Source organism: Rhinolophus sinicus, linkage group LG03, assembly GCF_036562045.2.
Source record: "Rhinolophus sinicus isolate RSC01 linkage group LG03, ASM3656204v1, whole genome shotgun sequence".
Lineage (NCBI taxonomy): Eukaryota > Metazoa > Chordata > Mammalia > Chiroptera > Rhinolophidae > Rhinolophus > Rhinolophus sinicus.
This window is the reverse complement of record NC_133753.1, coordinates 72,102,207-72,128,688: the sequence shown is the minus strand read 5'-3', so window position 1 is coordinate 72,128,688 and position 26,482 is coordinate 72,102,207. Positions and strand designations below refer to the sequence as shown.

The 26,482-nt window shown below is 39.5% G+C and overlaps 2 protein-coding genes across 3 annotated transcripts in view; one reads left to right on the top strand and one right to left on the bottom strand.

The window, feature by feature from the left end:
• Positions 1-7,602, top strand: part of SUPT16H (SPT16 homolog, facilitates chromatin remodeling subunit) — a 37,610-nt gene extending 30,008 nt beyond the window's left edge. Inside the window, exons 23-26 of the mRNA XM_019713561.2 lie at positions 4,521-4,650; positions 5,343-5,472; positions 5,606-5,683; positions 6,295-7,602. Coding sequence (XP_019569120.1) covers positions 4,521-4,650; positions 5,343-5,472; positions 5,606-5,683; positions 6,295-6,440 — 484 coding nt within the window. The 3' untranslated portion in view covers positions 6,441-7,602. The remainder of the gene's footprint in view (positions 1-4,520; positions 4,651-5,342; positions 5,473-5,605; positions 5,684-6,294) is intronic.
• A 283-nt stretch (positions 7,603-7,885) lies between these two features.
• RPGRIP1 (RPGR interacting protein 1) overlaps positions 7,886-26,482 on the bottom strand; it is a 54,828-nt gene continuing 36,231 nt past the window's right edge. Inside the window, exons 18-22 of one of the 2 annotated variants that reach the window (XM_074328020.1) lie at positions 26,106-26,203; positions 16,549-16,741; positions 13,806-13,890; positions 10,675-10,805; positions 7,886-7,998 (exon numbers count right to left, since the gene is read on the bottom strand). In XM_074328020.1, the coding sequence (XP_074184121.1) occupies positions 7,886-7,998; positions 10,675-10,805; positions 13,806-13,890; positions 16,549-16,741; positions 26,106-26,203 (620 nt within the window). Of the gene's footprint in view, positions 7,999-10,674; positions 10,806-13,805; positions 13,891-16,548; positions 16,742-26,105; positions 26,207-26,482 lie in introns of both variants that reach the window. The other variant, XM_074328021.1, reaches the window with a different exon arrangement.

Below are 26,482 nucleotides of genomic sequence, written 5' to 3'. Positions count from 1 at the left end.
CTATAAATGTAACCTCTTAAGAAATGTGTTGAGTTTAGTAATAAACTGAGAAAAATACAGATTTGTGGTTTCCATGAGGATTTTCCTAAGAAATGTGTTGCAGGTAGATGATACAGGATCACAAATATTATGTATAAATGTATATGACTTTTTCAAATCAGCTTTATTGAGGTACAATTTCCAGATAATATAAATTCACAAATTTACGTATATGATTTGATGAGTTCTAACAAATGTATACAATCTCATATGTACCATCTACCATCTCTTACCTAACATTTCCTTCACTCCTAAAAGTTCTATACGCCTTTATAATAGTCCCCACAACCCCCTTCCTGCTTTCCGTCACTATACATTTTGCTTCTTCTAGAATTCTACATACATGGAATCATATAGGATGTAATCTTTTATCTTGCATTCTTCACTTACCATAATGCTTTTGAAATTTATCCAAGTTGTTGTGCATCATTACCACATTGCTTTTTATTACTGTGGAATATTCCACTTTATGGATATTCCATACTTTACCCATTGACCGGTTAATACATGTTTGGGTTGTTTCCGTTTGAAGGCTATAATGAATAGCTCCTATAAATATTATGTACTGGTCTTTGTATGGACCTGTTTTCATTTCTCTTGAGTACATGACCTAAGAGTGGGATTGCTGGGTCAAGTTTATTTAAGTTTATGGGTTAAGTTTATGTTTAACTTCATAAGAAACTATGAGATCATTTTCCAAAGTGCCTGGAAGACCTGCAATGTGAGAGTTGTAGTGGCTCCATATCTCACCGGCACTAGGTTTTGTCAGTGTTTTTAGTATTAGCCATTATCGTGGGTGTGTGATGCACTCTCATTGTGGTTTCAGTTTGCATTTCCATGATGACTAACGATGTTGTGCACCTTTTCATTTGCTTACCTGTCTTGCTTTATACCTTTACGGATAGCTTCATATTTTTAAAGACCAGAAGTGTAAAATTTTCTTGAAATCTGTTTAGTCAACTTTTTCTTTTATAATTTGTGCTCTTATGCCTTCTCTAATAAATTTAGCTTAACCCAAAGCCATAAAAATTTTCTGTTTTCTAGAGTTTTATAGGTTTAGGTCATAAAGTATTTAGGTCTGTAATCCATTTCAAGTTAATTTTTACTGTGGTGTAAGGGTCAAGGTTCATACTTTGCATGCGCACACACACACAAACACACAACCAATTCAAGCATCAATTGTTGAAAAGATGATCCCTTGCTTATTGAATTACCTTGGCATCTTTGTCAAAAAATGTTTTAAATCAATTGACTGTGTGGGAGAGGGTCTGTTTCTGGACTGTGTTCTGTTCCACTGGTATGTGCATCCTGACTGATACTATACTGTCTTGTTTATTGTAGCTTTATAGTAAGTCTTAAAATCTGGTAGCGTTGTTCCCCTGTAGCTTTTTCAAAACTAGCTATTATTATTTTGGCTATTCTATATAGATTTTAGAATCAACTTTCGTCTCAACAAACTGTTCTGTTTTATCTAAGTTATCAACTTTAGTATCTGTATAATCTATAATGTCCCTTTTCATTTCTAATATTGTTAATTTGTTTTCTCTTTTTCATGGTCATTCTGCTAGACGTTTATCAATTTTACTGCCTTTTTTTTTTTTTTCTTCATTATGAAATGGACTTCTCATTCCCAGTAATATTCCTTGGTTTGAAATCTACTTGGTGTAATATTACTGTATTACTTCTCGCTTTGTACTGTTTTTTTTCTGTATTTTTCCTTTTAACTTACATTAGTTTATATTTAAAATGGCTTACTTGGAGGTGACACATATTTGGGTCTCACTTTTTTTAATCCACTCAAAGAATGTCTACCTTTTAATTGGATTGCTGAAAACTGTTTACATTTAGTGTAATTATCAATATGGGTAGGTTTAAAGCTATCTTGCTGTGTGTTTTCCTGTCTTATGTTGCTTTTCTCCTCTTTTTATGATTTCTTTTGAATTAATTTGATGATTCTGTTATCTTCATAGTTGGTTGATTAGCTACATCTCTTAGTTTTGCTTTTATAATGATTGCTCTCAAGTTTGCATATACTTCTTATCATAAGCTGCATTTAGATAGTATACCACTACTGCTGGAAGGTTCTTAGGCTTCCATTTCCCTTCTTCTGTCCTTTCTGCTGTTGTCGGACATTTTACTTGTCATATGCTATGAATTCCACAATTTATTTTAGCTTTGAAACAGTTATTTTTTAATTCACAAAATGAAAGGGAAAGTCTTTTGTATTTACTCATATATTTGCCATTCCTGGTGCTCTACATTCCACTGTGTAGTTCCAACCTTCTATCTGCTATAATTTTCCTTTGCCTCATAAACCTTCAGCATTTGAGGTGCAGGTTTTCTGGTGACAAATTCCTTAAAAGGGGTTTTTGCTGGGTATAGAATTCTAAGTTGAGGGGTGACCAGATTGCTCAGTTGGTTAGAGCACGACCTCTGAACAACAGGGTTGCCAATTCGGTTCCCACATGGGCCAGTGAGCTGCGCTCTCCACAACTAGATTGAAGACAGTGAGCTGCCTACGAGCTGCTGGAGGGCTGGCCAGATGGCTCAGTTGGTTAGAGTGTGAGCTCTCAACAATAAGGTTGTGGGTTCAATTCCCGCATGGGATGGTGGGCTGCACCCCCTGCAACTAAAGATTCAAAGCAGCAACTAGACTTGGAGCTGAGCTGCGCCCTCCACAACTAGATTAAAGGACAACAACTTGGAGCTGATGTGGCCTGGAGAAACACATTGTTCCCCAATATTCCCCAATAAAAAATAAAAATCACTTAAAAAAAAAATTCTAAGTTGACAGTCATTTTTTTGACTATTTAAGATGTTGCTCAATTGCCTTCCAGCTTTCAGGGTTTCTGATGTCTGCTGTCATTCTTTGTTCCTCTGAATAGATTGTCTTTTTTTCTCAGGTACTTTAAGATTTTATATTTTTCATTGGTTTTCAGTAGTTTGATGACGAGGTGCTTTGGTGTGGTTTCTTTATGATTATTCTGCTTGGTGTGTTGAGCTTCTTAGATCTGTGGGCTTTATTGTTTTCGTCATATTTGGGAGTGTTCTGGCCAGTTTTGCTCTTTCCTCAGTTCCCCCTGACCTTTTTTCCTGAGAGGAATTATAGAAATTTTTTTTTTTTCATCTCTTCCATCATCTTCAAGTTTCCCTCTTTTTTCTTGAACATATGGAGCATATTTATAATGGCTTTTTGTTTTTGTTTTTAATTTTATTGGGGAGTATTGGGTAACTGTGTTTCTCCACAGCCCATCAGCTCCAAGTTGTTGTTCTTTCAATCTAGTTGTGGAGGGTGCAGCTCAGCTCCAAGTCCAGTTGCTGTTTTCAATCTTTAGTTGCAGGGAGCGCAGCCCACCTTCCCATGGGGGAATTGAACCTGCAACCTTATTGTTGAGAGCTCACGTTCTAACCAACTGAGCCATCGGCCACCCCTCCGGCAGCTCAGTGGCAGCTCATTGTCTTCAATCTAGTTGTGGAGGGCACAGCTCACTGGCCCATGTGGGGATCGAACCTGCAACCCTGCTGTTCAGAGCATGCGCTCTAACAAACTAAGCCATCCAGCTGCCCCTATAATAGCTTGTTAAACATTATTTGCTACTTCATCCCTCATCTTTGTCTTTTCTGGATCTGTTCTGTTGGTTGACTTTTTTCTTGCTTCTTTACATGCCTAGTAATATGTGATTGGTTGCCAAACATTGTGACTCCACATTTTTTAGTGCTAAGTTTTGGTTTTTTTAGATTCTATTCTAAGGTACAATTAAGTTACTTGGATTCCGTTTGATCTTTCAAGACTTGTTCTCAAGTGTCATGAGTGCTGGTTCAGAACAGTCTTTAATCTAGGGCTAATTGGCCCCACTGCTGAGGCAGTGCTCTTCTGAGGACTCTGCCTGATGCCCTGTGTGTTACGAGGCCTTGCACTGAAGCTGGCAGGAACAGGAATTATTTCTGGCTCTGAGATCTGGGAATAGTGTGGCCTGTGACTTTCCAAGGCTTCTTTGCCCAGTTCTAGTTCGTTTCCTCTCATGCGTGTGCAGATCAGTCCTCATCCGAAGAATTGAGGGAATCCCTCTGCAAATCTCCAGAGTTTTCTCTATCACTTTATCCTGCAGTACTCTGCCCCACAAATTCTAGCAGTCTCACTCTCAGCCTCCTCGCTTCTCTCAGCTCCAACAGACTACCAGCTTCTGGTTGCGTTCTCCCTTCCTGAAGAAAATGGAAAAGAGGGAGATGAGCTCAGACTTACTTGGTTGAGGGATAGAACTTGTTTCAGTTGGAATGCTGCTTTGACCTGAGGGCTGGTGCCTTGGGAGACCAAATTTTAGCCATTTGGGCATGTTCTGGTGGCACAGTGTGAAGAATACCTGGTCCCATACATTTAAGAAAAGGTTATCTTCTCTTAAGAGATGCTAATTATGCATTTGACACTGGACACTCAGAAAATACAGAGGATTGATTTTGACTTGTAATGTTATTTCTCTCAGTTCCTGTGACCTAAAGTATACAGAAGGAGTACAGTCCCTCAACTGGACTAAAATCATGAAAACCATTGTTGATGACCCTGAGGGCTTCTTCGAACAAGGTGGCTGGTCTTTCCTGGAGCCTGAGGGTGAGGTGCGTGAGTGTGGGGTTTCTTTTCTGCTACCTAGTTGCCCATTATCATTTGGACAGTTAGGAGAATGCCATATAAGTAGTACATAAGGGACCAGACCAAATGGGAAAATCTCTGAACACATCTTTGTATTATCGTTTCTCCAAATTAGTTTTACAGGTAAATGGTAAATTAACTGGGGCATTTGTAGCCATTGAAAGATTTCCTTAAAATTACAAAAACTGTTTTTTCAATGAATTTCTTAGTATTTATTTGGAAACAATTCTTAAGAGAATTTTGCAAACATTATTTTCTAAAAAGTAGTCCTCCCACTTCTGCATGTTGCATTATTACCAAGAGTATTTCCGCAGTTAATTTTCCTGGGTAAGGAAAGATAAAGTAAATCTTTAAGAAATATGAATAGGGGAGCATCTGAGATCTTGCTCCCCAGCATGTTGTTTGGCTTGAATAAACTCTTGGTTTTTTTAAAGAAATACGAATTAGGTATTTAGAGTAATAATTGTGCCTTACTGGTAATTTTAAATAAGTCTTTTTATTTCTTGGTCACTCAGGTTTTGTGTTTTTTTTTGTTTTGTTTTTGTCATGTAAAATGGAACCGGTGGTGGTGTGCTAAGTGGGGTGAATGAATTCATTATGTTAATAAAGTGAATATTTTTTTAAAGAACAGGAAATAGTATTTCTCTCTAACTCACAGGGGAGTGATGCTGAGGAAGGGGATTCAGAGTCTGAAATCGAAGATGAGACTTTTAATCCTTCAGAGGATGACTATGAAGAAGAGGAAGAGGATAGTGACGAAGATTACTCATCAGAAGCTGAAGAATCAGGTTAGTCTTCATAGGGAAAAGTTTCCATGGCTTCCTACTGTCATTTCTGGAAACTGCTTATATAGAAGAGAAGAGTTCTAGCATTCCAGTTCATTTCTATCTAATGACTAATTTTTAATCAATTTCATTCTAGACTATTCTAAGGAATCATTAGGCAGTGAAGAAGAGAGTGGGAAGGATTGGGATGAACTGGAGGAAGAAGCCCGAAAAGGTAATGTTTTTGTTGGGGTTTTTTGTTTGTTGTATTTTTTGGTGCACAAATTTTTAACAGATTTCAGTTGTTAATAATGGAGAAAACAAGGTCTGGAATGTCCATATTCTCCAAGAGGCAAGACTACCTCCCAGGATGCCTTTTCACCTGCTCAGGCCCCCAGTGGGCTCATAGCCCCAAGAGCACATCATCTTACAAGGCTCCCAAACTAGGCCATTCAGTTTCCAAATCTACATCCTGTAACAGTCTAACTTTCTGCGCCTCTTCCAGTTAGGAATGTTTTTACAGTGCCAGTTTAATTACTCTGAAACAAAACACCAAACATAAGTTAAAAATGAAAGGAAATATTACCTACTGTACCCCAAGCATTGTGAAATATTACCTACTGTACCCTATGCATAGATTACCTTATTTAATCCTAAAACAGTTTTCCATTTTATAAACAAACCAAGGCTCAGAAAGGTTAAGCACTTGCCCAGGATCACACAACGGGTGTGACTGAGAGAAGATAAACGTGTAGGTTTGATTCCAAACTGCATTCTGTGTACTATTCCATGCTATCCAGTAGTATTAGGTACCTGTAGCTAATAATGCTTCTTTCTTCTATTTAGCGGACCGTGAAAGTCGTTATGAGGAAGAAGAAGAACAGAGTCGAAGTATGAGCCGGAAGAGGAAGGCATCTGTGCACAGTTCAGGTCGTGGCTCTAACCGTGGTTCCAGACAAAGCTCCGCACCCCCCAAGAAAAAGAGGAAGTAACTTCTGAACTTTGGCCCTCAGCTCCATTCTTCCTCCAGCCCACCCCTGAAAATTTTACATGACAGAAACTGTATTTTTCCTTTTTTTTCTTTTGAAGTTTTGCCGTTTGTGTTTATGGGTTTAGGGGGCCATTTGTGTGGACCAATGTACTCGGGGAATTCCAGGCCCACCAGGACACATGCCGATGGCCCCATCCAGATGGCAAGGCAGGAGGTGTTCTTGAAGAAGGGCAGAGGCTTCCACTGTTAATAAATACTGTTTCATTCCTCTCTCTTCCTGTCACCTTCTGCCAGGACATCGATGGCTTCTGACATCTTACTCTTTGATATCTCAAAGCTGTATTTCCAAGACATTGGTACAAGGTGACCCTTAAGTACCTGTACCATGGGTCTTGACCAGCAGATTCGAGCCTCCATCCTACCCTACTGCCATGACCTGCCTTCCTCACATCTCTGTAAGTTCCATCTTTGCAGTACTCAAGAACAGGTTCTTGGAATTTGCTGATTGTCATAAACTAGACAACTTGAGCTAGTGAGGCAGATCGGGCTGGCACCTCCGTCTGAGTTTTCCTGCTTCCTTGCCTCATGCAGATTCTGAGGTATTTCTGCTGCCTTGGAAGATATAAGAAGCAGTGACACTCCCTGGCTTGGTTTCATCCTTTCAAATTCACACATGGTACATTGGTAGAAACAAAATTACCGCTGTTTCTTTTCTGATATACCTGAATAAGAATGGTTGTGCCTCATACACTGCTTCTGGTGAAATCTAGGAGGAGGCTGAAAGGATCAACATTTAAATCTGGAAGGGGCAAGTCATGCCTTGGGCCTAGAATACCCTGATGAGAAGAGGAAGGGAGGCCACATCTACAGCACAGCCTCTCATCACTGCTGCTCCTTATTTCTACTGGTCTTGCATTGTCCTATATTTATCACAGTTCTGTTGGACAGCTTTTTAAGTATTTGGGGAGTTTATCTTGCCATCCTCCCCCTCCTGATTGTCTTCACCCACCTGTCCCACTGCAGTTCATTCTGTGTTCTGTGACTTTAAAAGAGAGGAGGGGGGGATCTCGGATTTTGTTTGTTTGTTTTTTTCTCCTTAGCAGTAGGACTTGGTATTTTCAATTTTGGAAGAACTAAAAGATGAATAAACTGTGGGGTTTTTTTGTTGTTGTTTCGTTTATGTAATTTCAACTTTCGTGACAATTCTTTAGCAGTTCCTGAAAGCAAGCCTGCTTCTTGCCTGGTAAAGTACTAAGGTGTTAGAAAAGAATGCCTTTATCCAGCTAGTATCACAAAAATAAACTTTCATAGTCTAAGCTCTCATCATTAGGTTGAGAGATACTAGACATCACAGTAAACCAAATTCATGGTATAGCAAGTTACTTTATAAGAGACTTTTTACTTTGGTTCCTTCACAGAGTTTAGAATGGAATAGCACTTCTTTCATCACGAAAACAAATCTTCAGTCATCTCCTTGTAAATGGCATGGAAGGCAGCAGCAGCTTGAAGGGACACCTTCAGACTTCCTATTGGGGTGGCCTGATCTGCAGGGCTAACAACTGTGGGGAAAGGAAAAAAACATGTCAGGCAGCAGCAGCATTTAATTAAACACTTAAACACCTGGTATTTGCCATGTTAGGTGCTGAGGATACTAAAACGGAGTTACTACATTTCTTATGGAGTCTAGTGGAAGAGAAAGAAAAACAGTTATATATGGTAGGTGCTGTGATGAAAACTCAAGGTGCTTTGGGAACACAGCAGTGGCACCTAACCCAGAATGGAGGAATTGGAAAAGGTTTTCTGGAGACAATCGCAAAGCTGAATCTCAAAAGATATTTTAAACATGTGCCAAGACATGAGAACAAAAGTTTGGAAAACTGCAAGGAGTGACAGAAATGAATCGAGGCAGATAAGCCAGGGCCAGATCAAAAAGGGCCTTGTTTGTCTTCTAAGGAATTTGGTTTTAACTGAAGGTATTAAAAGTGACAGTTCTTATTTGGGTTCTAGAAAAATGACTCATTATTTAGAGAATATATTTGAAGAGAGCATGAGTAGATCAGGAAGGGCAATTAATTAGGCTGTTGCAGTAATTCAGGAGGTAAATGAAGGGGTCTAAAATATAAGTGGAGAGGTGGGGACAGATTCAGAACATTTAAAGAGGTAAAAAGTCGAATTTTGTGGTTGAATGTTGTGTGAGGAAAAGGTTGGAATTAAGGATGACCATTCTAACTTGGGGAACAAGGTGGTGAAAGGTAACACAAGAAACAAGGTTGTAGTTGGGGAGGTACTAGGGGGACGCAAATAGTGACTTAATTTGCTCTAAGTCTGGATTGTACTACAAATCTGGTCTAGAAACTTAGAGTTGAGGTAATTTCTAGGTTATAATTAAAACAATGGATGCAAATACCCAGGAACAGAGTATATGGAGGGGGGGAAAAGACCAAGAATTGAACCAGGGGAATCCAACATTCAAACTCAAAAAGAACCTGCAAAGGAAACAATGATCGCCCAGAGTGATACAGTCAAAATGGCCTAAAAACCACAGGAGAACAGTTTAAAAGGGAGAAGAAGCAATGGTATTAGAGGTTTGGAAAGGTTAAGTAGTAGGATGAGTAAGAAAACCAATTGGATTTGATAAGGAAAATTGATTGGTAAGACCGGAATGAGTGTGGGTGGATAGAAACTTGATCTTAATTGAAGAGCATAGGAGGTGCCAAAGTAGTACTGCGGACTGACAGACCAAATATATCAAGGAGCTGAGTTTTGAAGTGGTAAAGGAGAAGGCAGCTGCAGAGCTAGAAAGCAGTTTTGTTTTTAAAATCACACCAACATGTTTAAAGCCTGAATGGAAGTGAGGCCATAATAAGGAAATTACTATAAATCTTTTAGGAAAAAAAAAAAAAAAGGAAAAGCATTCATTGGCTTTAGGGACTTGGAGGTCACTAGAAAAGGCTTAAGAGGATTTCCCTTATGTACAAAGGGCATGGAGGGCAGGAAGAGCATGGCTTGTTTAGGAAATAACAGGAATAGAAATTGGGAGAGTTGGAAAACAGCTAACAGAGATGGCACTTGCCATGTGCCAAGCACGTCCTAAGCACTTTCCTTAACCTTCCCTTAACCCTTCAGCACTCCCTTAACCCTCGTGGCAATCCTATTAGATAGGAACCTTCTCATCATTGAGGAAACAGGCACAGAGAGGCGAAATAATTTTCCCAACGTCAGAGTTGGGAAGGTACTAGAGGAATATAATGAAGGACCTTGTCTGCCAACCAAAGTTTGAATTTTATAACCCTTGGTCAGAAGTTTTCCTCAAAAAATTTTTTAATCAGTACAAATTCTATGTCATGACTCAATAAACATACATAAATCAAGTTTCACAAAATACTACTATGCAATGTACTCTGATATATTCCACAGTTTTGGGGTTTTATTCCCTCAAATTCTGATTGTGACTTCAATTTCACCACACTATAAACACTGGAAGTTTGAAAACCACTGGTCTAGTGGATAAACTTAAATGCCTACTACACCCTAGCAGCTAAGGTAAATGTGTGACATCCACCTGAATAAGGTAACAAGTGGTGAGGACTGGACAGAGCAGGTCTACCTAAAGGCATTCAAGTGCAAATATATTTAAAAACATGTTGGTCTTACAGCAGTCTTAAAAGTGGGTTTAAGAGGAATGTAATCAAATGTATAGTAATGCTGCAGTAGATGGAAATGGAGTAGACGAAACCAGTGCTGGGAGTCTAGTTCAGAAAACTTGCAGCAGTAGGGATGTCAAGACACTGAAATTGAATAGATAAGATTTAGTAACCAATATTGTGAGAGAGGAAAGAGGAGAATCGGTGTCTAAGAGACTGGATATGTGATAACGCATTTAAAGAGAAGGGGCATTAGCTGCCTTTACAAACCTTAGATGCTTAAGAAAGGTCAGAAATTCTGGTGTTTAAATTTAATTGAAATGAAAAGAACTTGTCTTTTCAAAATTTTCCTATCAAGCATTGGAGATTTGTAATAGATTCTAGTTGTCATAAGGTATATGGGCTGAAACAGACAACTTACTACTTTCATTCTTGATCTAGAAATAAATAGAGGTATAGGGATTTCAATCTAGTTTGTGTCTCATCAACTTCATAGCAGTAATTACATACTGAAGGTTAAAACAGGACAAGTATTTATTAGGATGATTTCCTTAGAAGTGGAACTGAGAGGCACAAAAATTTATTACTCACTGTCTAGCGCTTGCTCTAGAATGTCTCTTCCTGATTCCATGATCTGCCGCAGTTCCAGATATGCATATCCCACTTCTTCACATTCTTTCTTTTCGTCATCCATAGGATCACTTACCACGGTAAACTTTAAACTAAAGGAAAAAACATTCCTTTTAACTCAGCACTCCTGATAACCCTTAGGCTTAAAAAAAAAACGCTAAAAGTAGTCATAAATTATACAATGTCTTCCCTGAATCACTTTTCCCTTGCCTCCATTTTACAAGACTACAACAGCAAAAGAGTGGGTTGGTATACTTTAAAGTAAAAACAGGCCTTCCTTGAGAAGAGGGAACTATAATTCCAGATAATGTAACTGATCAAGTTGTCTAAAAACTGAAGAGAAGGGGCCAGCCCGGTGGCTCAGGTTGTTGGAGCTCCATGCTCCTAATGCCGAAGGCTGCCGGTTCGATTCCCACATGGGCCAGTGGGCTCTCAGCCACAACGTTTCCAGTTCAACTCCTTGAGTCCCACAAGGGATGGTGGACCCTCTGCAACTAACAACAGCGACTGGACCTGGAGCTGAGCTGTGCCCTCCACAACTAAGACTGAAAGGACAACTTGACTTGGAAAAAGTCCTGGAAGTACACACTGTTCCCCAATAAAGTCCTATTTCCCAATAAAGTCCTGTCCCCCTTCCCCAATAAAATATTTAAAAAAACAACACACAACTGGAGATAAGATTTCTTGTAAGATGGTTTACAATCTTTTTATTATTATTATTGGGGAAGGGGTACAGGACTTTATTGGGGACCAGTGTGTACTTCCAGGACTTTTTTCCAAGTCAAGTTGTCCTTTCAATCTTAGTTGTGGAGGGCTCAGCTCCAGGTCCAGTTGCCATTGCTAGTTGCAGCGGGGCGCTGCCCACCATCCCTTATGGGACTCGAGAAATTGAACTGGTAACCTTGTGGTTGAGAGCCCACTGGCCCATGTGGGAATCGAACCGGCAACCTTCGGGGTTAGGAGCATGGAGCTCTAACCGCCTGAGCCACTGGGCTGGCCCTGGTTTACAATCTTGATGAAAGATTTGATATGGGCAGTGGAGGTGCTGCACAAAAAACAATATTACAGAAGTTAGAAAAAGAGGTTTTCAATTTCTAAATATAAGTTGGGTAACAAGCCTGAGCAGGGTAAGGGAAAAGGAAGGAATACAGAATTGCAAGATGAATATATAAACAGTATATTCCTTAGAGTTGTAAGTCTTGAAAGATGATGCTTGTCAAGCACACAGCACAGTGTGCCTCACGAGCAGTGAGCAGGCAACATAAATTATTATCTTGACTTAGCCTAGCAAAGAATGATATTGAATTCCAGAAACTGGTACCTCTTAAATTTTTTGAGATAAAATTCACATGCCTTGAATTCATTATTTTAGCCTTTCTAAAGTGTACAATTCAGTATTTTTTAGTACCATCACAATGTTGTACAACCATCACCACTCTCTAACTCCAGATCACCTTCATCTCCCCTCCAAAAATCCTATACCCATTAAGCAGTCATTCTCCATTCTCCTCTCCCTCAGCTCCTGGTGACCACTCATCTACTTTCTGTGTCTTGATTTGCCTAGTCTGGACATTTTATAATCCTATTAATTTTTAAAAGCAAATGGTGGTGGCTAATAGAAGACGCTAAGAGGAAGAATAGGACTAAAAATTCAAGCTCTTAAAATCATGGCTAAAGATGATTAAGCTAAAATAAAAAATTCTGAAAATGATACATTCTTAGCCCATAAAGCTGTCTTCATTTGTGATTATGTTTCTGTATAATTACCGAGAACTTCAACAATGCAAAGGGATAATATTGACACCCCCCCACACACACCCCAATTTTCCCAGGAAAGGGATAACTATCCTGACCACATGCTGGACACAATACCAAGTACTTTAGGGAAACTATGTTATTTCAGTTTTATCCTTAGAGGAGCCTTCAAGTTAAATAACATCACAGACATCACAGAGCTAGTAAGTGGAAGAGTCAGGATTCAAAACCAGATCTGTCGGATTACAAAGACAATATCCTGTCCACTGTGCCATACTGGCAAAAAGGAAGTCAGAGATAAAATCAATTGAAATCTAAAATTGATTAGGTTACAAAAAGACAAGAAAGCAGTTACCACTGTAAGGGAATAAAAGATGAAAGAGTTCTAGGAATTCTGAGAGAGAAAAATGCTAAATTTAACATTAATGTAGAAGGGAAACAACCAAATCACTTTTCATTTCCAAAAATTACCAGTAAGTTTATATCTGTTTTAAAAGTCTACAGTGATATTGATGTCAGAGTCACTGTATATTTCAAGTGGCTCCTTTCTTTCTATGACTAACTAGAGACAAAGTAAATGCAAATAAATTTATTGGGCTTTTAGAAAAGTAATGGATTAAAATACCAGCCCCGTGTTATTTCTTACCCACACATGGAATGGAGATACAGTTGCCAGATTTTGCAAAACAAAAACAAAAGAATAAAAACCCAAAAGAGGTGCCCACTTCAATTTGAATTTCAAATTTCAGCTAAACAATGAATAATCGTTTTAGTATAAGCATATCACGTGTGTTTCACCTGGAACCTCTAAAAGGAGGCATCCTCAGATTACAGGAACAATAAAGACAATTGGCTTTCCTAAAACTTATAATAGACCTAGAATTTACTTCAGTTATATCAAAATCCAAGTATTTCCTGTAGAGAAATAATTTTTAAAATCTAAATATAAAATTAATGTTATAGAGGCATAACATTTGGTAAACTAGCAATGGTACTGTGTTGGTGAGAAATGAATCAAATTACCTTAGAATATCAATGTCGAAGCATTTTATCCATTCCATGTAGGTCACTATCAGTACTCAAGTAAGTTACAGCCTCAAAAAAAGCACTCGTCAGCGGCTGGTATGGGTGAGAAACGAACTAAACCTGAGATTATATACTTTATCAGGTAGTCAGTCACAAACATAAATTAAATTCAGGTGATGGGAAATTCATGACGAGTCAATTAATATTTGAAAAGTTGTTAAAATATTCAATATCAGCACAAAACTAAACTAAAACTCCCGGATTCCTGTGTGAGTATCTCCTTTCCTTCAAAGTGGAGAGCAGCTGCTTACCGTCCTTGTTCAGGATCCTGTCCATTCAGCACGGTGAACAGAAATTGCCTTCGGCTTTTTTGTTCCAGTGGGTCCAGGTCTATCACTGCATTAAGGGTAAGAGAGCAAAAAAGCAAAGAATCATATGCTTTTGCTTCTTGGGCGCTAAGTCTTTCATAAGTGGTATATATAAAACAGGTTGGAGAGCTAGGGCCCATGGGCAGTCCTCCTGTTTTTGTAGTTTTACTGAACATAGCCATGCCTATTTGTTTACATATTATCTAAGGCTGCTTTCCAACGACAATGATAGAGTTGGATAGTTGTGATAGAGACTGGCCCACAAAGCCTAAAATATTTACTATCTGGCCCTTAAAGAAAAAGTTTGGAAACCCCTGATATAAAGGAAGCCTTATAATTTTCATTGAAAGCTATTCTGCCATGTACCAAGATAAATGTACTCCTACTATTTCACGGCTGGAAGAATTCTAGGAAATTGATTTTTTTTTAGGGCCACCTTGAGATGTGAGTTTTGTGGCAGGTTCAACTCAAGGTGCTTGTCTCAACATTCATTCCCCACTTTCTCCTCATTTTTATATGGGAATGTTGCAACCTCCAATAAGTTGGCCTGTTTTCCAGCCTCTACTTTAGCGAGGTTTGGCCATGTGATTAAGTTCTTGCCATTATGTTGTGTGAAACCTGCTTAATAGGTTCAGCTGGGGGGCCATCTTCCTCTCCCCTGTAGCCATTAAGGACATGGGATAACCAAAAGGATGGAATACAGGCACTTTGATGATGGGAAGGCAAGACAGAAGTTTCGATCATTGATGGTATCACATAGCCTCAGCCATGGACTGCCCACCTCTGAACTCTCGTTATACACAAGTGAGAAATAAACTTCTATCTAGAATGATGTAAGGGCAGGAAACACTAAAAAGAAAAAGGAAGAAAAAAAGGAATAGAAAACAAACAGCTCTTAGAAATTTAAAATATTCAGTCAATGACTGGAAGACAAAATTAAGCAAATCTCCCAAAAAATTGAAAGAAAGAAAAAACAGAGCTAGAATTATAGGAGGAAAATGATAAAATTAGAGGATCGGTTTGGAAGATCCAAATTCTGCTTTAAAAAATGAGAAAATGTTGGGGACAGAATTATCAAAGAAATACTTCCCAGAACTAAAAGCCATGAGCATCCAGATTGAAAGAGCCCCTGAATGGCCAGAACAATTAAAGAAAAAATATACACATTACTCTGAAATTTAAGAACACTAGAGATAAAGAGAAAAAGTTAAAGTCTCTCGGGGAGCAAGGGGATCGTGTTCATATAAAGGTTAAACTCCTGGCCCTAGAAAACCATGGACCAACTGCTTTGAAATTCTGAATAAAAATATTTTCAACATAGATTTCTATACTTAGTCTAATTATCAATCAAATATATGGTAAAATATTTACTTGTAATGTACCCTTTCTTTAAAAGCTACTGGAGGGCCGGCCCGGTGGCTCAGGCGGTTAGAGCTCCATGCTCCTAACTCCGAAGGCTGCTGGTTCGATTCCCATGTGGGCCAGTGGGCTCTCAACCACAAGGTTGCCAGATCAATTCCTCGAGTCCCGCAAGGGATGGTGGGCTTCGCACCCTGAAACTAAGATTGAACATGGCACCTTGAGCTGAGCTGCCACTGAGCTCCCAGATGGCTCAGTTGGTTGGAGCGCGTCCTCTCAACCATAAGGTTGCTGGTTTCGAGTCCCTCAAGGGATGGTGGGCAGCGCCCCCTGCAACTAGAAAGGGCAACTGGACCTGGAGCTGAGCTGCGCCCTCCACAACTAAGACTGAAAAGGACAACAACTTGACTTGGAAAAAAGTCCTGGAAGTACACAGTGATCCCCAATAAAGTCCTGTTCCCCTTCCCCAAACTTAAAAAAAAAAAAAAAAGCTACTGGAAAATTTGATCTATTAAAATGAGAAAGTAAATAAGACAGAAGGCAGGAAATCTAACAGAGGAGAGAATTAAATAAAATTCTCCAAATGGCAGCAGTGGGATAATAGCTGAACAGTGGGCCAGAAAGGAACAAGAAGATGAAGAGAAGTCTTCAGGAAAAAAAAAACGATAAATTATTTGACAGGTTTGATTACTGGAAAATTTGGAATGGCTGATGGAGGATGGAAAAGAATTACAATAGATATAATGAAAATAAAGCAAATAAAAAAATTGAGGGAAACAAAATTATACACAAGAAAGGAAATATAGTCATAGTGTAATTCTTGGATTGACTTTTTGCAAGAATTAATATTTACATATCCATAATAGATATAATTAAGATTGGATTAAATAAAAATTATGATCCCATTATATGGGAGGAAGGGAACATGGGTGTGGTGTAAGGGAGAGAAATATGCTCCAACTTAGGAAGTCAGCAGATAATCTCTAAAACTGCTGAATCATGAAATTGCAATAGAATCATTACTCAGAAATATGAAGTTAAATAATTGAAGCAATATCAGAAAAAGGGAAAAATGGTATGGTGGACTGAGGGGGCATGGGAGGGATCAGAGGGAGGGATTTGTGGAGAAGGTGGGGCAAAGAACTGTTTAATTTTAATTTAAAATCTTTTTAAACTTATTTGATATTTTAAACTATATGCATATATTATTTTGATAAATAACATGAAAGAGTTGGATCCACCACATCAGAAGTCCAGAGTACTTCTGACCTGTTGGTCTAAAAGTCAGTCAGCCTCCTTTTCCCACCGACCACAGGGGGTGCCTCACCCTTGCTAAAATGGAAGTAGATCTCTTCTCCTGCCTTCGGTTTCCTCAGGGATACTGGAGTCTCTGTCTCTGACAAGGGTAGATCATAGAATTTATACTCCACGTACACCTGTCTTATGCTCTCATCAGACATAACTTCAGCTTCTGAGTAGAAGGCCAGGCTGACAATTTCAATGCACATCTTCTCTGAACTCTGATGAGAAAAAGACATGTATTTCCTATAGGTTAGTGAAGTTCCAAGTGTACATACTCCATTACTCTCTAAGAATCAATCACAGGCCTACTCTACCTAACATACTCATATTATTCCTTGAGAATCAAGTTAAAGGTAAAACTGTCACCAAGAGACAACTTGACTGAATTGTCCCAGCTAACGTGTGGGAAATTTCTAAAGAGAACCTAGTTGTTCTATCTCCTAAATCCAGTGAATCATTTCTCCAGACCAGCCTTTCTTAGCCATTGCCACATACAGAAAGAATCAAGAAACTTGCTGAACACATAGACTGTCTTCAACTTTCTTCATGAAAACCAACCCAGAATTTTCCTGAGGTTAACTCCTAAGAGACCTGCTGCCTGATATTGGATATTTAATAGCTGTTTTAGCCACTACGGCAAACAGCTGCCCGATGCTTCCTGTGCCCGCCTACCTAAGTGCAGGCCACAGAGAAGGACATCAAACCATACTGCCCTCCCACAGCCACTCCAGTACTTTCTGCAATGGTTCAAGAGTCACTGTCACTGTCCTCTCTTTTGGTTGTCCCTCTGTCTACTTTCAAATAAGAGATACCAGGAAGAGGGCTGACATCTCTCTAGTTTCAGGACGTGAACTGAGGCCAAGATAAGTCCCTTCTTTCCACAGTGTGGCAGCAAGTTAGTGTCATAGCACTGGTAAGGACTCAATCCAGGATGGCCCCCTACAAGCCCTTCTTTCCACAGTGTGGCAGCAAGTTAGTGTCATAGCACTGGTAAGGACTCAATCCAGGATGGCCCCCTACAAGCCACAGTTCTCCCTTTCATCTGTGAGTGCCCACTGGCTGCTTCTTTCCTCTAGGGTGCCAGGCCAATGCTCTCACTTCTCCAAAATCTGCCCCCACCCCCTTTTCTTCCATTAGGAAAGAATTGGATCTTCTGTGCTTTCTCCTAGGAAGCTCAGGATGCTATATTTCTCAACAAATCTACAGCAAAACAATCTGAGTGACTCTTAAAAATAAAGATACTTGGTGTTTCCCTCTCAATAGCCCCACACAGCCCTTCTCAACACCCATCATGAAAACCATTGATTCTACACAGTGTTTTCCAAAATGTGGGTTTGGACACTTATGGGTCAGCTTAGTCGTTTCACTAGCATTTTTTTAAATAAAATAATAAAATAAGAGGACAGGCTAGAATAACCAGATACTTGCTGATTCTAAATACTATGAAGAAAATAAATCAGGTGATAATAATAGATAATAATGGGAGGAGTTGAATTAAATAAATTTGTGTCATCTGCATAAATATGGATTTCTGATCATTTGCAGACTACATCAAATTTATTCTGTCTCTTCCTTAGAGAAGTCTTTCTTTATCCCCTTCCCTAACTCAACTCCTCCCATTTATCTGCTTTATCACCCTATTTATATGTTTTCACCCTATATACAAGTATATGTTTTCCCTCAGTAGAATGTAAGATTCAAGAGGGAAGGGACCAATTCCATCTTATTCACCATTTTGTGTGCACAAAGCCTGGCAAAACTAAGACAGGCACTCCATAATTATTTGTTGAAGGAGCAAAACAACTCACAGAGTTGCTGTGAGGATTTAGTGAGTCAGTGAATATCAAACACGTAGCTTAAAACTTCAATCAGCATTGCTCATTGAGGTCTGTCTAAATAAAAGGTCATATATTATTTTAATGGCATACTGATCAACAGTTAAAAGAAATTAACTAGAAAAAACTAAATATATCGACATGGATGGACTAACAAGACATTACTGATTGAAAAATGCAGGTTTCAGAATAATATGTATCAAAAAAGAAAACAAGGAAAATTAGGTGAAAAGTACATGGCACCTCCCTGTACATTTTTTGCAATTGTTTACAAATCTATAATTATCTCAAAATAAAAAATTTTACAAAGGAATAATAGGTGCAGTTCAATGTCATTTCGAAAGCAAAAAAGACAAATACAAAACAGTATGAATGCTAAAGTTCTTTTTTTTGCAAAGATCTGAAAAGACACACCCCAAAATTCAAAACTATAGTTTTCTTGGGGTGAGGGAAAGAAGCAGCAGGGATTATAGATAATGGTCAATAGAGATTTAACATTATCTATAGTATTTTAGTTTTTAAAATAAAAATATATTCTTACCTTACTTGTGTAATTTAATTTAAAAAATTTTTAACTTGCAAATAATCGTACAGCAAATGACCAGAAATCCGTATTTCTACAGCATTCAAATTTACTCTGATAATAAAGGTGAATTCAGAGGATGAACAAGATTAATATTTGAGCCAGGTACACATGAAGGCTTTAGGTTGAACCATATAAAACTGACAATAGTCCACCATTTTTTATCCATAAAAATGATAATTTCATATGGTTTGTTATGGACTGAATGTTTGTATCTCCATCAAAATTCAAATATTGAAACCCTATTCCCAATGTGATGGTATTTAGATGTGGGGCCTCTGGAAGGTAACTAGGTCATAAGGGTGGAGCCCTTATGAATGGGATTAGTGCCCTTTTAAAGAAGAGGTCAGCGCTTGCTCCTCTTTCTGTCACGTGAGGAGAGGATACAATGAGAAGTCGGCAGTCTGCAACTGGAACAGGGTCCTCACCAGAAGCTGACCACACCGGCACCCTGATCTCAGACTTTCAGCCTTGAGAACTGTGAGAAATAAGTTGCTGTTGTTTATATGCCATCCAGTCTCTGGTACTTTGTTATAGCAACCCAAATTGACTAAATATGGTTCAATATTTTAATTTGATCTGGAATCTTTTACCTGAGCTAGTTGCAGTACATAATTTTATTGGGACTGAACAGCAAAAAAAAAAAGTTTACATTAGTAATATTAAACCACATTAACCACTGTATATACTAACTCATTTGAACTTGCTGGCAGAAACCCTAAGAGCAGTTACACAGCATTAGTGCCAGACAGTTACCTTTGGCTTATTAATTCAGGTGTGCTAGCTAATTTGTCTGGTGGGTGGAGTTGCTCAAAGTAATTATCTACCATATACAAGGGGTCAGGACATCCTCCACCTGAAATTAAGAGTATAGCAAAAGAGAGTAAACTTTGAGGTTCTTGATACATACTGCAGTTAAATGAGAGTAACTTGAGGCCACAGAGCAAATGGTAATGATTGCTCCCTTCTCATTAGTAGCTATAAGAAGGGGAGGGAGAAGTTTTCTATGATTCATTCAGAGTGGGAGATGGATTCCTGGGACCAGGAATGGGACTTCATCAGGAGGAAACCAGGTTTGGTTGAGATCATTTCTTGGGGGTTCTTAGAGGAAAGGTAATCACAGAGGGCCGTTAGGAACCTTGTGCTGCTTAATAGGGTCTCCTGGGGAACAGTCCCACACACATTCTATGAACACAGGAACTGCACTATTTCTGGACTCAAAGAGAGGCTATTAAAAGATCCAATTCCATATGTATTGTGATTGTTTCACTTTTTTTTTTAATTGGGTAATATTGGGGAACAGTGTATTCCCCAGTATTCCCCTTGACTGGGGAACAGCTCCAAGTCAAGTTGTTGTTTTCAATCTAGTTGTGGAGGGTGCAGCTCATACTGGCCCATGCGAGATCGAACCTGCAACACTGGAGTTATGAGCATCGTGCTCTAATCAACTGAGTTAACTGGCCACCCCCAATTGTTTCACTTTTTTGCAGTATCGAGGAAAGACGTTTATTTTGGAAGGGTCTTCTTTAAGTTGTACTATTCAACCTATCCAATTGACCTGGCAGGCAGAAGAGAAATGTTACCCCACTGTTTCAATCCCCACCCCTTAGGGTCTAGTCCTTCGTAGGGACCACCAGCAGATGATAGAAGCTTGACCTTGAGAACTAGAATATTTCAGAGAGGATAGACTATTGCCATCATCAACATCATCATCACTATTATTTAGTGCTTAATTTGTCTTAGGCATTGTATCAAACCATTACCACACATTACCTTATTTAAATCACGTCTCATCACTATAAGTTAGGCATATTTAATATTCTCTCTTTACAGGTGAGGAAACAAAGCCTAATAGAGATTAAATAACCCCCCACCCCCAACTCTGTATAGACGATAAGTAGCAGGACCAGGACGTGAACCACTTCTGCTTGAACCAAATCTCCGTGCTCTTAAACACTACACTCTCTTGCCTCCTCCGTTATCCAGGCTGACTCCAGGCAGAAGAGTGACAGAGCTCGAGTATTGTGTCTGGGCCTGCAACTCCTTCGATCTTTTATGCCTATTTTGAACTATAATCATGATTGATCATAGATGTGTCTGTGGTGTAAGTTTAATTTGATAGTAACATTAATTTTTTGCTGAATAGGTACAGTTTTCTTATTTAGTTTTTCAAGTAACATTTTTGGGTACGCAAAACTTTTCTAAAAGGGGATGTTATTTAGCAGTCTTGAATTTAGAGTAAAATTTTTAAAAGATTTTTATTAAAATATAGGTAACATACAATATTATATCAGTTTCAGGTGTATACCATAGTTATTCAACATTTATATACCTAAAGAAGTGATCACCATGATAAGTCCAGCAACCATCTGACACCGTACCACACTATCACAATATTATTGACTATATTCCCTATGCTGTACATTACATCCCCATGACTATTTTGTAACTACCAGTTTGTATTTATTAATCCCTTCACCTTTTTCACTCACCCCAACTATCCTCCCATCTGGCAACCATCAATATGTTCTCTGTATCTGTGAGTTTGTTTCTGTTTATTTATTTTGTTCTTTAGACTCCACATATAAACAAAATCACATTGCATCTCTCTTTCTGTCTTACACTCCATTTAGCACAGTACCCTCCAGGTCCATCCATGCTGCCACAGATGGCAAGAACCCATTCCCTTCCATGGCCGAGCAATGTTCCATTGTATGTATGTGCCACCTATACTTTATCCATTCTTTCATCAACAGACACCCAGGATGGCTCCACATCTTGGCCGTTGTAAACAATGCTGCAATGAACATACAGATGCACAGGTCTCATTGAAGTACTGTTTGGGTTTCTTCAGATAAATACCCTAAAGTGGGATTACTGGGTCCTTCCTCTGTTGTTACAGCCATTGTCTTAAAGTTTATTTTGGGTCAGCCCGGTGGCTCAGGTGGTTAGAGCGCCCCCCTCCTAACACCGAGGTCACTGGCTTGAATCCCACCTGGGCCAGTGAGCTGCGCCCTCTACAGCTACTATTGTGAACAACAGCTCTTCCTGAAGCTAGGCTGCAGTGAGTTGCCACTGGCTGCTGAGAGCTGCGCTGGGTGAGTGGATGGGGCAGGCAGAAGAAGGGAGGGAAAAAGTTTATTTTTTCTGGTATGAGTATTGCAACCGTGGATTTTTAATTTTTTTTCCATTTCCATTTTCATGAAATATCTTTTCCCATCCCTTTATTTTCTGTGGCTTTCAACATGATGTGATTCTCTTGTAGGCAGCATATGTAAGGGGTTTTGTTTTCTTATCTATTCAGTCCTCCTATACCTTTCAATTGGAGCATTGAATACATTTACACTGAAAGTAATTGTTCATAGATATGTAGCTATTGCCATTTTATTATTCATAATTTTGATTTTATTTTTTTTCCATCTTAAAGAAGGCCTTCTAACATTCCTGTAATACTGGTTTGGTGATGATGAACTCCTTTATCTTTTTCTTGTCTGAGAAGCTCTTTATCTGTCCTTCTATTCTAAATGATAGCTTTGCTGGGTAATCTTAGTTGTAGGTCCTTGCTTTTCATCATGTTGAAGGTTTTATGTGAGTCCCTTCTGGCCTGCAAAGTTTCTGTTGAGAAATCAGCTGACAATCTTATGGGAGCTCCCTTATAATTTACTAGTTATCTTTTTCTTGCTGCTTTTAGGATTCTCTGTCTTTAACCTTTGCCATTCTAATTATAATGGGTCTTGGTGTGGGCCTTCTTGGGTTCATCTTGTTTGGGACTCTCTGTGTTTCCTGTACTTTTATGTCTATTTCCTTCACCAGATTAGGAAAGTTTTCAGTCATTATTTCTTCAAATAGGTTCTCAATCCCTTGCTTTCTCTCTTCTTCTGGTACCCCTGTGATGCAAATGTTGTTATGTTTGATGTTGTCCCAGAGGTCTCTTAAACTGTCCTCATTTTTTTGGATTCTTTTTGCTGTTCTAATTGGTGTTTTCTGCTACCTTGTCTGCCAAAATGCCTATTTGATCCTCTGCTTCATCTAATCTGCTGGTGATTCCTTCTAGTGAATTCTTCATTTCAATTATTGTATTCTTCAGTTCTGATTCTTTTTTATGGTTTCCACTATATTCTTTTTTATGCTTACTATCTCTTTGTTGAAGTTCTCACTAAGTTCCTTAAGCCTTCTTATAACTATTGTTTTGAACTCTGTCTCTGCTGGGTTGCTTACCTCTATTTTATTTAGTTCTATTTCTGGAATTTTCTCCTGTTCTTTTATTTGGGATGTATTTCTTTGTTTTCTCATTTTGGCTGCCTCTCTGTTCGTTTCTATGTATTAGGTAGATCTGCTATGTCTCCCAGTCTTGGCCTAGTGGCCTTATGTAGTAGGTGATGTGTGGGGCCCTGGCACAGTCTCACTGGTTACCTGCTCCAGATGTTCCAGGAGTGTCTCTTGTGTAGGTTGTGTGTACCCTCCTGTTATAGTTGAGCTTTGGTTGCTATTGGCACATCAGTGGATGGGACTAACCCTCAGGCTGTTTGGCTATGAGGTTTGGCCACATCCACAGCTTACAGGCTTCTATGGAGAGGGCTTACCTCACTGAGTGGGATTAGCTCTAGGGAGCTCTAGTGCCTTTTGAGACTGCCCTTTGGGTGTGCTACGTGTGGAGCTAATTGTGCTGTGTTCTGCTGTGGTCTGAAGTCAACCTCCAAGTATGTTGGTTCTGGGGCCTCTTGTGAGGGGCTCTGGCGCAGGTCCAGGTCACCTACTTCCTGTGACCAGCCAGGGACTATCTGGTAGGAGATAAAAAGTGATCTGTGGTTGTTCGCTGCCAGTGGTAACCTTGGAGGTGTGTGGGAGAGGCCACGCTGCGAACTGAGGACAGCTGCCACCAGTACCAGCCCTGGAGTAACTCTACAAAAAGCCAGGATATCCAGAGGCCTGCTGCCATCTACTGGCTCCCTTCAGGTTCAACCACTGAAAAAGCTTCGTGTGGTACACAAGTTGTGTGAGGCAGGGTCTCAGGTAGTCAGTAGAGTGGGAAGACTTGTGCTCACCAAGTAAATGTAGACTCTGAATTGGTGTCAATGCTGAGCCTGGAGTGACTCAGCAAAAGTCTGAGCACACCGAGGCCAGTTGCCAGTCACCTGGGGCCTATGGACTCTGATAGTTTCCCAAGAAAGAGTGAAATGTGGGCGGGGCTGGCTGCTCAGTGGAGAAAGTGCCTCTGGCAGTGGGTGAGTTGGATGGGGCAGGGTCCCACCTGAATCAGTAGGGCAGATTAAGAGAGCTCACCTGGCCAATCAGACTCAGATTTGGCCTGTGGAGGCGGGCTCAACATGGAAAAGATGGTGCCCACCTGCCAGCTGCATGGGAGGCAGACCCCTTGGAAAATGCCGACTGTCCACCAGTCCTCCCCCTGAAGCTGCATACCTTAGTCTCTTCCCCTGTATGTCTCTGAGTCTCCCCAAGTCACCATCCCTCCACTGGAGCCCAAGGTGAGTGCCTGGGAGTGAGAGAGTCTGTGTGCAGGCCCTTTAAAACTTCTGGTTTTCCGGCAGTCTTCCGTCCCACCCAGATGATCAGAATCCCGTTTTTCACAGCTAGGTGTTGTGGGGGCTCCTCTTCCCAGCACCACGACTCTGGGCTGGGGAGGCCTGTGTGGGGCCGGGATCACTTGCTACTCCAGGGGGAACCTCCGTGGTCGAGATATCCCTCCCCGTTCTCAACCACCATATGTTTGAGGCCAGGTGGGTCCACGTCTCCACCCCTCCTACCAGTCTCAACATGGCGTTTTTATATCTTTGGTTATAAAACTTCTGTTCAGTCAGACTTCAGATGGTTCTCCAGTTGATTGTCTATAATTTAGTTGTAATTTTAATGTGTTCACGAAAGGGAGCAGGCAGTGTTTACTTACTCCACCATCTTGGATCTCCTCCCTAGAGTAATATTTTTAATGGAATCTGTCTACCTTGTAGTTCAAAAGTTTGCTGACCAGCTGGCTGCTCTTTGGGTTGATCTGAGGTGGCAAGGTTTAGAAACCTTGACTGCAGTTCCAGCCCCTTCACTAGCTCTATAATCCTGGAAGCATCATTTAATCTTTTTTGATCTCTCAGGTATTTTTGTCTAGTTCTAACATTCAATGGCTCTGATTTGTCTTATAAACATTTCTCAAGACATTAATTTACATAATGTCAAAAAAAGATGACAGATAAAAGTTCAGAAGATAAATGTAATTGTTTGCCATATTAACTGTATAAGTCTTCTTATTTTGAGTTGTTTCTCCCTACTCCAATATTCTTAATTTTCCTGCAAATCCTTAGTACAAGTTCTGACTTTCAAGGAAGTTTTCTGTCCTCTGCAAAAGCAACAATAATTTCCCTTTTCTGAATTCTTAAAAACCTTAGAATTTATATCACATAATCTACCCACTTGATTCTAGGTCGCCTATATTTTTCTTTATTGTTTCAATGAAGTTCATAATCTTCAATTAGATTTTAATCTTTCATTCAGTCACTCATCCAATAAATATTTACTGAACACCTACAAATGTGCCAAGGAGGATTCTAGTGGCTTGAGAAAGTGATTGTTTTCTACCTCATTTATAACCCCACAAGATTCTAATACAATAATTGTTGAATATACCTGTGGATATTTTATATATATTTGTGTATGTGTACCCTCAATTAGTTCCAAAAGAGATTTGAGACCAAAATGTTTAATAAATAATTGTAATGACAGGTATTAAAGGTTGAGTAAAAAACTTCAGAAACTGAATGATCCCTCTGAGCCCTCCCAGGAAGAATCCTTTCCTCCCTTCCAACCTCCCTCTCCCAAAGTAAAGCTGCTCTCGGCAGGTGGATTTAAAGAAAGGGACATCACTCCGGCTAGGGGTGAATCACAGTGCACAATGAAGAAGGCAGGCAAGGGATCCAAATAGAAGAGAGAAGTTTTGAAGCAAGTCCTCATTTACACCACATCAAGAAAATGATCCTTTCATCTGACCGCATCAACAGACTTCCATTCACTCACAACATATGTTTAACTAAATAACTTCAATTTCCCACCAGGTTCATTAAAACTGGATTTGAACTTCACATACATGGCCATTAAGCACACTAACTTGCATTATTTACAATCTTGTCTCACACTCCATAATTATACCAATGTACTTACTGGCTTAGGACATTTCTGAGATACGTATGTCACTATGTCATCACTGTCTGTAGTTTGTGCTTCACTGACTTCAGAAGCTTGTTCACAGGATTCTTTATCTGCTAGAGAAGAGGCCAGAGTTATAGAACTGTTTCAGAGCACCCTGTTTAGCCCAAGAAAAGACCCAATACCTACATCATTAATCCACTGTCTGGTCACTAGTCCTGAGTACCTAGATTTTGGGCTACATTTATTAAGAATCAAACCCTGTTTTTCAAAGATTCCCTGATTCGGAAGCTTGCCAAACACTCAGGGTTTACTTCTGAAAAAAAGAAAGAAATGGAAAGAAGGAAGAATTGAAAGAAGGAAGATAGAAAGGAAGTTTGGGCTGGAGAAAA